Here is a 13,682-nt window from a genome sequence, read left to right as displayed (position 1 = left end):
TAATTTCAATGGTCTATTTTAAGCCAATTTTAATTTAAGGCCATAAAAGTTTCGTGATTAAGAATCCCTTTGACATAATTTATAAAAATTAAAATTTGACTTTTAAGTTTTAATTCGAAAGCTTTTTTCATAAATAATTTATAACAAAAATGAATTAAGTTAAGATTATGTTTGATTAAAAATAACTTAAATATACTTTTTTGAAAAATAGTATATTTAAATTTAAAACTTTTAACTTTTGATTAAAACCAAATTCTGATTTAAATAAAAAATATTTTTAATTAAATATATCTACAAAATTCATAGAAACACAACCTAATTATAGTCTTGTGACATCATCTTATCAGCAGCGCAAGCATGTCGTGTACAACAAATATTTCAGTATCCTTAAAATGTGATACTCTTTTATGTGTGTGTGTGTTTTTTTTTCTTTACAAAAATAAAACAATCAAATTTACAATTAATAATGTATAACACTAAGAAAATAACAATAACAACACCCTTGTTCTTGTTGGTTCTTAAGGCGGGAACTCTTCATTCCATATGGATAAACAAGCAGCAAAAACCCTTTCAAAAGCTATCTATAATTGTTGATAATTATATTGCCACAAGCAAGCAGAACAATTAATGACAAGCATGCAGCCACAAAAGTAGGGTATGGTCATACCGGTAAAGAGAGGGTCCTCATGTTCGCAAGGTTGTTCTGTGGTTTTATCTCCCATGAATTAACCAGCAGTGCTTCTTCAGAGAGTATAAAAGGCAAAGAGATCTGACGGATCATCAATTCACCACAAAATGGACATTCGCTTGCTATTGCATCATCCAGCTGAGAACGGAGCTGGAGATCACGACATAAGAAAGTCGATTAAATTCACCATTACGAAGCTTTAGTTCATAATTGTTAGTAACAGGAGGTATATTGTTCTCAGGTGTACACAAAAGCCATTAACCAGGATTAAGTTTATGCAAAAATCTCACTGAAAGTGAAGACTGCTATTGAAAATTAAAAACTACTTCATATAGCCACTAAATGTTTACTTGTAAATGACAAGCATAAAAACAGACCTTATCTGCAGGAGTCATGCTAGTAATGGAATCCTCAGTTATGCCACCATTCATGTCTTTCCTAGCTCCGTCACCAAGCAACGTAAGCTGCTTCTGCAGATCCAGTATATATTCTGCCTGCATCGTTCATTTGATAAAAACAAAAAAAAAACAAAAATGAGGTTGAAAAGGTCAGATCAAATATGAAGTTCCTGCGAGTGAGATATTTTTACAACCAGAAATTTCACAAATGCAGAAGCAGAATTCTACTTTCAGGGCACAAGTAGAATAATATGCTTGTGCAGATATAGTTATCCACAATCCAGATGATCATTCAATCACAATTTTGCCAATCACAATTTTGCCAGCATAATTCCTCTGTTCAGAACTAACTATAAAACTAACAAATGCAATTCTTACAATCTGCACAAGTTGTAACCAATCAATGCTCTTTTTCTTCCATCCTCAAGAGAAAAGGATGGTGGGTTTGACCAGCAGAGGCCAAGTTGTTTTAATGGTCGTGCTAATGAAACATAATGCATTTCCAAATGATGCTTTCCGATTTGATTAATGTTGTAGCCATCAATGGATGTGCTTTTTATGCTATTCAAAGTAGAAATAAATGGTAGTATGATTGACTATTTAATCAGATTAGAAGTTACTTTGACTTTCAAGTTGCACCTACCAAGTAAAATGTCATCTTGATTCTCAAATTTGCAACAGCAGCATTTAACCAAAAATACTATGTGAGAAATGCTGCACATCAACTTACTTGAGTTTCATTGACAGAACATGTCACATGGGCAATCAAGCAATGCACATGAAAGGCATGCCCACATGGAAATACATAGAAGGGAGCCATTTGTCCTACTGATGTATAGCCCCGAGACATACGGTAGTCCCCACCCACAATCAAGATTTTGCGCTTACAAACCTGAGAAGAATAAATTCAGTAAGATGACAACAGAATTTAACAAGTTCAAATATGAGCTATGCAACTGGAAACAGTTGCTTTATGGAACAGTAAAAATCTTGGACTACCAACCGTGAGGGTCCAAGTTTGAATCATGAGAGGAACCACCTCATGCGGAAATACTGAAGGCTGGGACTATCTCCAAAGTCCAAGATCTAGTTCCTATGACCCAACTACAGTATGATGACAACAAGGTAATGACACCAATTAAAATAAACATAGTATAAGGGGAAGACCTATTTAGGCCCACCTATTTTCAGCCTTGGAATCTTTTAGAGTACATGGAAAACTTCAGCAAAAAGTTTCAAAGGTGAGACTGAGCCAAAAAAGCATCCTTTTACTCCTAAGGCAAGTGAAGGGTAAAGTGATATCCCAACCAATGCAAGTACATGGAAAAAGATCAAGTATAGCTTTAGCATGCAGATTGTGAATGGAACTAAAGACTGGAATGGCCAATACCCCACATTCCTCGTCACGGTCAATGACAGCATATCTTTGAGCAAGTGCACTAATATCATTTCTTATGTTGTCAGCGCCATGTGTAGCATCATTCATCTCCTCTTTTAGTTGTTCGATTTGGTTGTTGTAATCCTCCAATGATGAGCAAATTGCCTCCTACACTCACACAAGAGAGTCAACTCTAGTATAGAAGCCAGCAGCAAAGGGACAATAAAATACTCAAGTTTTAGAATGTTCATAACAGGCATAAAATTAGAAGGGCACGCAGCAGCTCAAATGGCAATCGGAGGAGAGATAAAATTTGAAAATAAGGTAAGAAGGGATCAACGATGTCATGGAAAATTATCCCAAAACATCAGGGTAACAAGATTACCTTGAAGTCATCAATTAGGGCAAAGTCTGGAAAGAATGGTAATATATCCTCAATCTTTAGAAGGCCATCAGTTTCCTTGAGAAATGCTATTGCCTTCCTTATATTCTCCCTTTTAGTTCCCTTTTCTTGTTCAATAACATGCTTGGCAACCATAAGCCAAAGCTTCTTTCTCAAATCTTCGTCATCTTCCACCTTGTCAGCTTCAGCCATTGCAAGCTCGGGGTCAACCTAATTACAAGCGGGAAAATAGGTCAAAATAGCACAAGACCACACAGAGATACAAGACTAGAGGAAAAACCAATTTCATTTCTGAGCTCCTTGGATTTGGAGGTGTCTGTAAATTCAGTTTGAGAGAACTCTTAAGGGCTTTTTCCTTTTCTACTTGGGGCTATGATGTCTTATTCAACTTGGAATTTTGGGTTTTTTTTCCCTTCAACTATCTTATCTGAAAATTGTAATGGGTTAAATAATTCTATGAGGTGTCTGGTGGATAAAGGTAAAGCAAAATTTGTAGGGTTTGGTAAGAACAAGAGCCCCCGTGAAAAGAAAAAAAAATTCTGTAAACAAATTTGGTAGCGGATTTCAGAAAATAAAATTTCAAACATGAATTATCCCTTTCCTCAGATTTTATTCCATCCAGTGTTCATTTGTGAACCCTGACCTTCTAGATTTCTAGCCATATTTGCTAAAACTTGCAGAAAACTGATCTGGGGTCAGATTGCAAGACTTCTAGCTTAGATTTGAATTTCTTATGGATTCTTTCAAAACTTGATAACCCTCAGTTTTACTTGGTTTACAGCACTGGCTGCTGGTAAACTGGAGCACATCAAATTTCTATAAAAACAAATTGCAGTAGGATCTAGAGGCACTAAAATATCACCTGTAGAGCAAGAGCAACTGCTTCTTCGTGCATGGACATCATGCTGTATATGTGAACACAGGCACGCATCCGCTTTTCTTTGAGGCAAAGGCGCAAGGCATACTTGGGATCATAGAAGAAATCTGGACCATTTTCTCGTCCTTTCCCAAACTTGCATTGTAGGAAACGCAAAAGTGCATCATCATCTTCCTGAATATAAATGAAACAAAATATCATCAAGGCAACCCTCAAATGAACTGTGATAATACTGTTTGAGCAAAATCTCGTGGGTGAAGAAAATAAAAGGATAAAAAAACTCAAGTGCTTTCATGGAATAACTTCAGGAGCAAGAAAGTTTGGAATGACTGTTGTGGCATCAAAAGGATCCACAAAATACATATAGTTTACTTATCCAGATACAGACCCACTGGCATACTTAACCTTTTGTCAGTAAACAATTCAAATCAAAATCTTAAAATGATATGGAGCATGTCAAACAAAATATGAAATTACAAACTTAAAGTCATTTCCACCTGTTAAAATTCTAAGAACAAACCCAACCTGTTTAGCATAGAGAGAAAGAAGCAAGTTGTGAACTCCAGGATCCTCATTATGCAAACAATGAACACAGAATTCCAAATATTTGATGACTTCATGGGTTTCATTCCTGCAGGTGACAACATAGTTGCAGTGAAAAGAGATCCGCAATTCACCAGAAACATCAAATACATAATCTAACATCTATATGTTAATAACTGAACAGGAAATAGAACTTCTGAAGGTTATTGCAATTTATAACTATTGATCTATCAATTGGCGGTCATGTCTGATGATACAAGACACAAACTTCCTTTGACAAAAGTAATTTTTTTTGTCATGGAATCTACCAATCAGATCATAAGAAACGTTTATGCCACAGGTAGGAAAAGCAAGCCAATGATTGTGATTAGATGACAACTCAGAGAGAAACCAGAAGGATTGGGAAATCTAGCACTGGTGTGAGCAGCAGCACCAAAGCTAAACTCAGACTTTCTATCATTTACAAGTCTTGTTTAGAGCCAAAAACAACTAAATAATAATGGAGACTATCACAAGAAAATTGAGCTCGTTTTAATGCTTGCAGAAGTAAAAATTCACACCCCTCTGATAAAAAGAAAAATGTAATAATTGAAAAAAGTTGCACCCATTACTTTGCATGAGGTTCACTTGAATAACGCATCATTGCAGGAATCAGTTTTCTTGGGTTCAGGTTTTTTGTGGTCATCCATGACTCAACTGTTTCATATGCATCAAGAACAATGAGATCTGGGGCAAACTTGTACTGCAAAGCAAAAACAATCTCACTAAGTACCTTTATAGAAAATAGGACTAAAAACAAGGTGGTGTGGACTCTTAAGAGTACAGAAAGCATTACAGCAAAAAAACTCGCTGCAACCATCCATGATTGGGAAAATGAACCATAGTTCAAATCACACTTAAACATGTACCTGAAGGTCTATTGGAACAGCAGGTTTCTGAAGCACTTCCAATGCTTTCTTTGTTTCTCCTTGCTGGAGTTAAACGCCACCCACCCACCAAAAAACAAAGGCAAATTAATAATATGAATCGCCAGGAACAAGAACTCAGGCAAAAAAAGCTGCCTACCTACATGCCTACACACACACATACATATGGTTTTGTACTATGTGTGCTGTCATACAGTGTACCTGTTTGGTCAGATGCTAGAATTTTTTTATAAAAAAACACTTTCTATGCCATTGCTGAGGAATAGGATAGTTTTTCTTTCTCTGTGGTGTCATGCTTCACGTGGTTTTAGGGGACTTTGCTTGACAATCAGTGTGATCGGGCTGCTGTTTCATGATATTCCTTTTGCTTTCTTAATTTGGAGGCTGACTTATTCTCTATCATGCTTTTGTAACTCTATTTAGTCAGTTAATATAATTTTATTTTATCAAAAACAGTGTGTGTGTATGCGCGCGCGCTAAGAGAAGAAATAAAGAATCCTAACCACCACTGTCAGCTAACAGACACTGTCAACAAAAAGTATCTGACCAAATGAAGATAGAGCTTTTTTACTTAACGAACCTACTAAAACCTATCTGCTACAGTCAAAAGGACTGTGTTCTCAAATTAGAAGGATTTGCCACACTAAAGTTGAAGGCAAACATAGTATTCATTAGTTTTGTTTTATGTTCTCACCCTCTATCACCACTCAATAAAAAAGAAAATAGAGGACAATTTTGCATTCTCCAATGAAACTAAACTACAAAGCATGGCAAGTAACAACAATGTTCAGCAAATAAACAAAGGTTGTGAAAGCACCTGAACATAGTGGTGAATTACAATTTCATACTGTTCCTTCAGACTAGCAAAATACACTAGTTCTTCAACCCTGCCATAGCTGCAGAAAAGCATTTGAGCTAAAATTCACTCCAGCATATTTTTAACAGACAAGAACAATCGAGAAGTCAAACAAAAAACCAATAGCAATTTATGCATGTGGATGCAAGGACACCCGAGATGGTTTGATGTTGGGCAAAACTATCATAGTGCAAACGAGTTCTTTAACATGCAGTAGAATAAGGAACTAATATTAATAGAATGGAATCACATCAAACAAGAAAAATTGGTTATTTATCAATGGTTCCAAGCACATTTGTCTCAAATAAGACTAGAGACAGACATTGTAGGTCTAAAGTCTAAATAAGTGGTCAAACACTACCAAAAATTTATATGATTACCTCTCTAGAAGTCTCATAGTAGTTGCCTCATCCAAGACATCCTTGCAGTCACTGAGGAAAGCACGAAACTCTTGATTGATTGATTGGTACTCAAAACTATGTTTGTCCAAAGCATTATCCTCTTCCAAGAGTAGCCGATTTATCTAGAAAATTGAATGTGAAATTCATTGCTAAAATTTAATGATCTCAGATACTAATTATTGATGCATATATGGATTGAAAAACTTTTCAAGCAATAGAACTTTTACATGCTAAAACATTACAACTCATTCAGCAACTAAAAATTTTCATGTAGTAACAAAAATAGCAGAGGTGGATTACTACTTACTACTAATGCAACAGGTGAAGAATGTCCAAGAATTTAAATCAGAACATCTCAAAAGCTGCTGCATACTCTTACAAAAAAATTTCTGCTTAAAGTAAAACAGAAGTAACTAAAATTTTGATTAATTAGCTCAGATTCAAAATGTGGAAGATACAAGGATGGAAAAGGAGCTGACATACCATGACCTCCAAGAAACAAATCATCCACTAGCATGTTCATGCCCGACAAATAATATAAAATGTTCGCTTTTCATTTTTTTCAATTTAATTTCAGTAGATATTAGCATTTGACTTTTGAGAGAAGTAGACATAAAAATGGAACATTAGAAGTAGAACACAGGAAAAAGTTCAGAAATGTCTGGTATTGTCAGATGCATATATCAAACCTATGCTCATTTCTCTCTTGTGCCAGTAACATCTATTAAATTGACAATGCAATCAATCTAGAGGATCAAAGGCCAGTTAAGACCAAATATCTGAGATAGTTTTTTATCGATGATACATGTCAGATAAATAAGTAAAACCTTATCCAAGTACAATTCAGTTGCCCATGTGGAAATCATTGTTATTTGGCACTTGTCATCCTTGGCAAGATTATCAAGCTTCCGCAACAAGAAAGTTCGCAAAGCATCCTGCATGTAAGCAAAGCTAAGTAAGAATTTCTTTGTACAAGCCAATCCTTTTCTTTTGGCAGCCCAGAAAGCAGAAGTTATCATAAATTAAATGCAGATGTAACATTTCTCAAGTCCTGACTTTATACAACTATACAGCTACCTATATTTACAGACTCGGACTACCAATAGTAAAAACCATATTATGCGTGCAATTCATATAAATAGAATAATAAGCATGGTTAAAATACAAAAACTAGGCTGAGTGTTGACCCAATTGAAGTTTTACTCAATGAAGCATTAAGGTCACATGTGAACTAATGATGGGGAACTAAAATCCTTCTCAAACTCCCGTTTTAGTATTGCATTTGCTATTTATATATTTATGCAGAAGCATGGACAATTTATGCATTCAATGTGGAAGAAGCATGGGCAACTTCTGGCAGAAAACATGATATGATGCATATGACATGTAATCATTTTGTTAAAATGAAACTAACATGACCATAATGCAGAAAATACGAATGGTCCTGAGTTTACCTGTTCGCCTACACTAATAAACTTCAACGTAACTTCCTCAAATGATAGTATGTAATTAATCTGAAAAGAAGAAGAGAAAGCAAAACAAAACAAGACAAAAAAAGAACTCTTATTAGTTATATGCCATCTTCTAAATAATGGCACAATCACATAATGAATGAGCTATTTGAAAAAATAAAATCAAGAAACGGAGAATTCACTTTTGCATAGAACGATGCTGCTCTTAGAAAATCCCTGGAGGTGAAAGCAGCATCTGCCTGAATCAGAAACCACTCCAGTTATACACTGGCCAGATAACAACAAGGATTGTCCAAAAGATACTGCTTGCAGATGAAATTGAAATTTAAGGTGCCATAATTTTAAACTTAAATTCATAAATCACAAACCAGCTGCTATTTTACTTGCAGCGTGGTTTAATAGACATTACCTGCACTAAATATACTTGGTCTCTCTGGAGAGGGTCTCGGCAATTTGCTAAAGCTGCAGCATAGTCTTTCATGTCTAGATACACCTTCCACATATCTCTCCCTTCATCGTTAACAGACACCTATTTATTTCTCAATACAGTGGCACAAAACGAATAAATTACTGTCTTATGCAACATTGACATAAAAATAGAGGACTAGAGAACAATCAATATGCTGGCAGATTAATATTTTCCTTAGTAGTTTTAGTTTTCTTATATAGTTCAGGAATGCTCGCGCTATTTGAATTCTACATGAGTCATAAAACTTTTAATGGTGATTCCTCTTCTAAAAGGATTGGGATTTAGACCTAAAACTAGTATAAATTGGGCTGCCAATGCTGTTTTTCAGAAATGTCTTATATTATTATCAATCTATTTACATTTTAGAGGTTTTCTATGCACTCTAAACATATTTTTCTAGTTCCAGTTTCATTATCTTCCAGTTTTTGCCATCGAAATTCTATTCTTTTCTGTTGAGTTAATTTCTCTTCCCACCGCCACATCATGAGATACAAACCTGAAAAATAGAATTTTGGTCATATGCATAGAACAAGCCAGCAGTGGCATCACTGCATAATCCGATAACACCACTTGAAACCGATTCTGATGTTTGGTCAAACTGAAGCTCCTCTATAATTTGCTCACTGATTCTGTTAACAACCTATCAAAACATGACAAAGAAGTATGAATACCTAAAGAAGGTAAATGCATAAATTGGAAAATCCTACGTGATGCCTAATTTAAATCCAAAATACTTCAGTAGTTGAACATGAGATGTAATAGAAGAGACTAAGCAAAAGTAAAGGCCTCATAACCAGAAATAGTTACAAAAACTGAAGGTAATGAATGAAAACTTATGTTTATACTCGCTCATAAAGTCAACCAATTGGCATTATCAAGAGTAAGAGTGTCATGAGTGCTTGTTATGACTTACCTTAACCTTGTTTCCAATAAGAAGTAAGAAATGAAATTCTGAAACTGCCATTGAGCTCGGTTTAACTGCATCAACACCATCACTTAATTTTGAATAGTCCAAAAGAGCCTTATTCTCCACAAAATTCTCATCACCATTTATGTAACTGCCCAAGAAATTTCCATTGAACAACTGTAAGTAAAGGTTTTGCAATAGAAAAAGCATTTGCTAAAACATTGAGGACTAACAAGCGGCATATGTAGAGAAAATACAATAGCCATTTTCTAAGACATCAGTGGAACACAGCTGTACCAGCAACACAAATTTTTTTATCATTTACAAAAATGTGACAAATAAAAGAACTTTAACAGATGCTTCTGTGGATATAAAGGGAGTAGTCAAGAATGATATTCCTTACCTATGCTGCGCTCCAAAATTTAAGCTACCGTGATAGATACCTGCTCCAGAAAGCCATGCAAAATGCATTGCTCTTCTTTGCTTGATAAAAAAATGCAATTCACTGATAGATGACCAAAACAGCACAGGAGCTTCATGGTCAGAAAGTTCAAGAAAAAATGGAAAATAACTGTTCCCAAGTCATCATACAAAACCATAAATTACAGATTACAAAAATAAATAAATAAATAAATAAGTAAAGAAACTTGAATAAATTTAGGCAATGAGAAGTGCTTGCCTGTTTGGTATTTCCCCTGGCAGTTCCATAAAATGCACCGCGCGTTCCAAGTAACTAGCAAAAACTGTCTACAAATGCTAACAACTAATAAGAATTCAATTTGAATTATAGCCAATATCATGTAAAACAAACTGCTGCAAGCCAATAACAAGTTGTTCCAGTCACTTGGTAAGAAATTCATAGCACAGCCACAAACAAATTCAGGATCAAAAGCACAAAGAAGATAAAGAGTTCTACAACAATCAGTTCATGATAGCACACAGAATTTATATCAGAAACAAACTTACCTCCAATAATCCAATTCCAGTAAAAGAATAAAGTCGTGTTGGAGTAACAGCCATCACATAATATCTGGTTACATTGCTTAAGCTAGCCGTTTCCATCTGCAAACCAACAAGAGATCATTTACTTAAGCACAGACATGCATGCCCTATAATTAATCCCAAAATGCAATTCCTTCAAATTTATTGATTTTTATCAACCAAAATCAAAGAAAGAGCAAACCTGCAAAGCCATGAAAGCTTCAGGCAATTCCTTTAATTCAAACAAAAACTTTATATACTTCTCCCTTTTATCTTTCTCATCTACAGCCATCTCAAACAGCTGCCCATTATCCGTCCCAATAACAACTTCCTTCGTAGACGCTGCACAAGAAAACATACTTCACAATTCATCAAAACCATTAATTCCAGTCACTTTCTACAAGTAACTCAAAAGGATATCATAATCACTTAAACTTCTATCTTTTTTCACTTTAATCAAAATTATACCATAATTTAGCAAGTTAAATCAAACTAACACATCACACAAACCCCTCTCTAACTTGAAATCACAATTCACAGACACGGTAATAAAATTTACAACAAAACGAAACTAACATAAATTTCCACAGGGTTGAGCTTTTACTTTTTCACTTTAATCCACAATTAACATACACATTTAAACTAAGATTTTTCTTTAAAACAAGCAATTATAAAAAAATCAAAACTAATTACCTTCAGTAATCAGTTGCCGATTCCAAGCAACAGCATTAACGATCAAACCTTTCAACCTCCCAAGCACACGTGGCTTACTCCATTTAGCATGCATATAAAACGTCTCCGCACCACCTCCACCAATAACGGTGGCGATACAGTGGCTACCACCAGGATCCACAAACACTCTATGTATAGATTGATCGCCAGGCCGTCCACTAGAAAGATCAAAATCTAGCATTTCAAGGAAGAAAATTAGAGATTTGCTTCTTTGACAGAGACAACCGGAAGAATTTGAATGTGAATTGAGTACCGGAAGAACCGCCGGCGCCGAAATCGTGTCGAATAAGCCAGCCTTTGCTGGTACCTAATAAGATGACGTCGTTTCCTGCTGCCATACAGGTGATAACACCACGGCCTTTTGATGCGTACCGTTCTAGGAGATCGACGGTGAATACTTGCCGTGATTGATCCATTTCCTGCAAAGATTTTTTAGATGAAATTATTGGATTTATAAGCAATGGTTTTGATTAGTTTTTTCTGAGAAAAATTGAGTTACCTGACTTTTTAATCGGAGACTGATCGACCGGGAACGTTGCCTGAGGTGGTAACCGTTGATTAATGAAGTTATCGGTTTACAGAGGGGTTTTAACGGATTTAACTTATTGAGTTCAATGAATTCACACGACGTCGTTCCTCGCCGCTTTGGTTTTTCTTGCCTTTTTATTTTACACTCTTTGTTTCAAGTATAGATAATCGTACCCGAGTAAAGTTTTTTTTAATGTATTAAAAAAAAGATTTAGTTGACTACAATTTGAGAAAATTTAGATTAATTTTATTAACACATGGCTTGAAATATGGAATTAAAATAACATGTAGGAAAAGAAATTGCTCAAAACCTAATAATCAAATGAAAAATAATGAAAAACAAAATTCAAAAAATATAACGAAATAAAAATACTCGAGTCAACCCAGGTTACTTGACTAACCACCACATCGCAATATGAGATTGGAATAAGAAAAATAGAATTTCAAAAGAAGAGTTTAGTAAAAAAAAAAACTCAAGTTCAATAAAAAAAACATAAAAAAACAGTGATAATCCAGGTTAAATTTATTTACCCGCTATCAGGATAACCTAATAGAAATAAAAGCTAGAAATAGCAAAGGTCAAGGGCCACTAATTTAATGTCAAATGATAAAATTGAAAAAAAAATATCTTAAAAAAAAGTCAAGGGAAACAAACCTGAGTTAACCCGGGTTAACTCGACTAATCTGTCATCCATGATATAAGATCGAGATAAAAAAAATTAGACTTCCAAAAGAAAAACCTAGCAAAAAAACACCGAATTTAAATAAAGAAATTATTGAAAAATAAAACTTGAGCTAACTTGACTAACCCACACTTAGACTAACCCAATAGAAAGAAAAAAAAATCACAAAACTCAAGACCAATATTTTAATGACAAAGGGTGAAATTGAAGAAAAAAAATTAACCTCATAAAAAATCTTAAAAAAAAAAACCTAAGTCAACTTGGGTTAACTCAACTAACCTATTACTCGATGTATGAGATTGAGATAACTTAACAAAAAAAAATGGAACAAACAATGAAGCCAATGACCTAATAACAAAAAGTATAATGATGAATTTGAAAAAACAATTATTTTTTTTATAAATAACCCCAAAAAAAGGCCAAACCTAATCGAGTCTAAGTCATGAGACAGAGATTACCTTGTAAGAGGGCAATCATGAAAAAATAACAAAGTAAAATTTCCAACTGTAAAATAATTTAAAACTCAAACAATATAGATCAAATACGACATTAAAACAAAATGAAAGAAAATATTCAGGGGTTAAATTGGAAAACAAAATAAATTAATAAAATGATAAAAAAAAAGTAATTGAAAGAATGAAGACAAAAATTAGATTAAAAAACTAAATGAAATAAGATATTGAGGGATAAAATAAAAAAAAATTAAGAAAATGATAGGAGAATAGCAATAAAAGATTGAGAACCAAATTTTAATGAAAAAAACAAATGCAATAAAATGATAAGGAACAAAATTGAAAAACAATAATCAAGAAAAGTATATAAAACACAAAAAAGAGCAATCAAAAGTAGGAGGACCAAAATAGATATAAAAATCAAATGGAATAAAATACCAAGGGATGAAGTTGAAAAAAAGTTAAACTTCAAAAAGTATCAAAAGCAAATAAAATAGTTATTATAAGAATAAGAGCCAAAATTGATAAAATTACAAATTGGAGGACACAATTATTTTTTGGGAAAGCTGACATGAATTTCAAGGGCATGAGAAAGGAAAGAAAAAAAACTTCATCGCAGCCCAACCGAAATTTGGCCATGAGCACGCCCCACATTGTCGGAAAAATGATGATTGGTCATTGCCAATGCTGCCGTGAATGCAGGATTTTGGCAACCGTATGCCTTCATACACATCGCTCAAAAGGTGTGAGGGCTATCATGCGCTCAACAACTTTTTTTAATAATATTTGATTACTTAAAATTACCTAATAATTCCTAATTAAATTCAAAAAATGCAAAACAATCAGAATGAAAAGACTAAAACGCTCTTGAAATTAGCCTTAATTTTTTTAATTCAAGAGTAATTATGTAATTGAACTGTTTAAAAAAATAGAAAAGATAAAGAAGCCTTTTTATGCATGTTTACTTTTTTCTCTCTCAAGGATATGA

The 13,682-nt window shown here is 34.1% G+C and overlaps 1 protein-coding gene across 3 annotated transcripts; it reads right to left on the bottom strand.

Annotated features, from left to right (window-relative positions):
• Positions 1–376: 376 nt before the first annotated feature.
• Positions 377–11,691, bottom strand: LOC7494438 (vacuolar sorting protein 18). 3 transcript variants are annotated; one of them, XM_002319349.4, is made up of 24 exons: positions 11,531–11,691; positions 11,285–11,450; positions 10,993–11,205; positions 10,502–10,641; positions 10,285–10,380; positions 9,998–10,065; positions 9,722–9,823; positions 9,325–9,469; positions 8,908–9,051; positions 8,352–8,471; positions 8,125–8,181; positions 7,925–7,984; positions 7,298–7,405; positions 6,450–6,592; positions 6,031–6,109; positions 5,196–5,258; positions 4,899–5,029; positions 4,270–4,375; positions 3,730–3,918; positions 2,850–3,077; positions 2,477–2,632; positions 1,817–1,978; positions 1,066–1,182; positions 377–838 (listed from the first exon to the last, which is right to left on the bottom strand). In XM_002319349.4, exons 2-24 carry the CDS (start codon positions 11,445–11,447, stop codon positions 662–664), a joined length of 2,967 nt encoding a protein of 988 aa, XP_002319385.3. In that variant the 5' UTR covers positions 11,448–11,450; positions 11,531–11,691; the 3' UTR covers positions 377–661. The 3 variants fall into 3 exon arrangements, with proteins under 3 accessions (XP_002319385.3, XP_024439531.1, XP_024439532.1); XM_024583763.2 differs by having other exon boundaries at positions 11,536–11,671; XM_024583764.2 differs by lacking the exon at positions 8,125–8,181.
• Positions 11,692–13,682: the final 1,991 nt, after the last annotated feature.

The sequence above is a fragment of the Populus trichocarpa genome, chromosome 13 (genome assembly GCF_000002775.5).
Source record: "Populus trichocarpa isolate Nisqually-1 chromosome 13, P.trichocarpa_v4.1, whole genome shotgun sequence".
In the NCBI taxonomy this organism is placed as follows: domain Eukaryota; kingdom Viridiplantae; phylum Streptophyta; class Magnoliopsida; order Malpighiales; family Salicaceae; genus Populus; species Populus trichocarpa.
The sequence above is the reverse complement of the archived record's forward strand: the minus strand, read 5'-3'. Positions and strand labels throughout refer to the sequence as shown.

Bases quoted from the DNA above. Each gene is read 5' to 3' on its own strand.
- LOC7494438 (XM_002319349.4), bottom strand. From the start codon at position 11,447: ATGGATCAATCACGGCAAGTATTCACCGTCGATCTCCTAGAACGGTAC. The intron at 10,381-10,501 runs GTTTGCTCTTTC...GTTGGTTTGCAG, and splicing joins AAGCTTTCATGGCTTTGCAG to ATGGAAACGGCTAGCTTAAG. The intron at 3,919-4,269 runs GTTGGGTTTGTT...ATTTATATTCAG, and splicing joins TTTCTCTCTATGCTAAACAG to GAAGATGATGATGCACTTTT.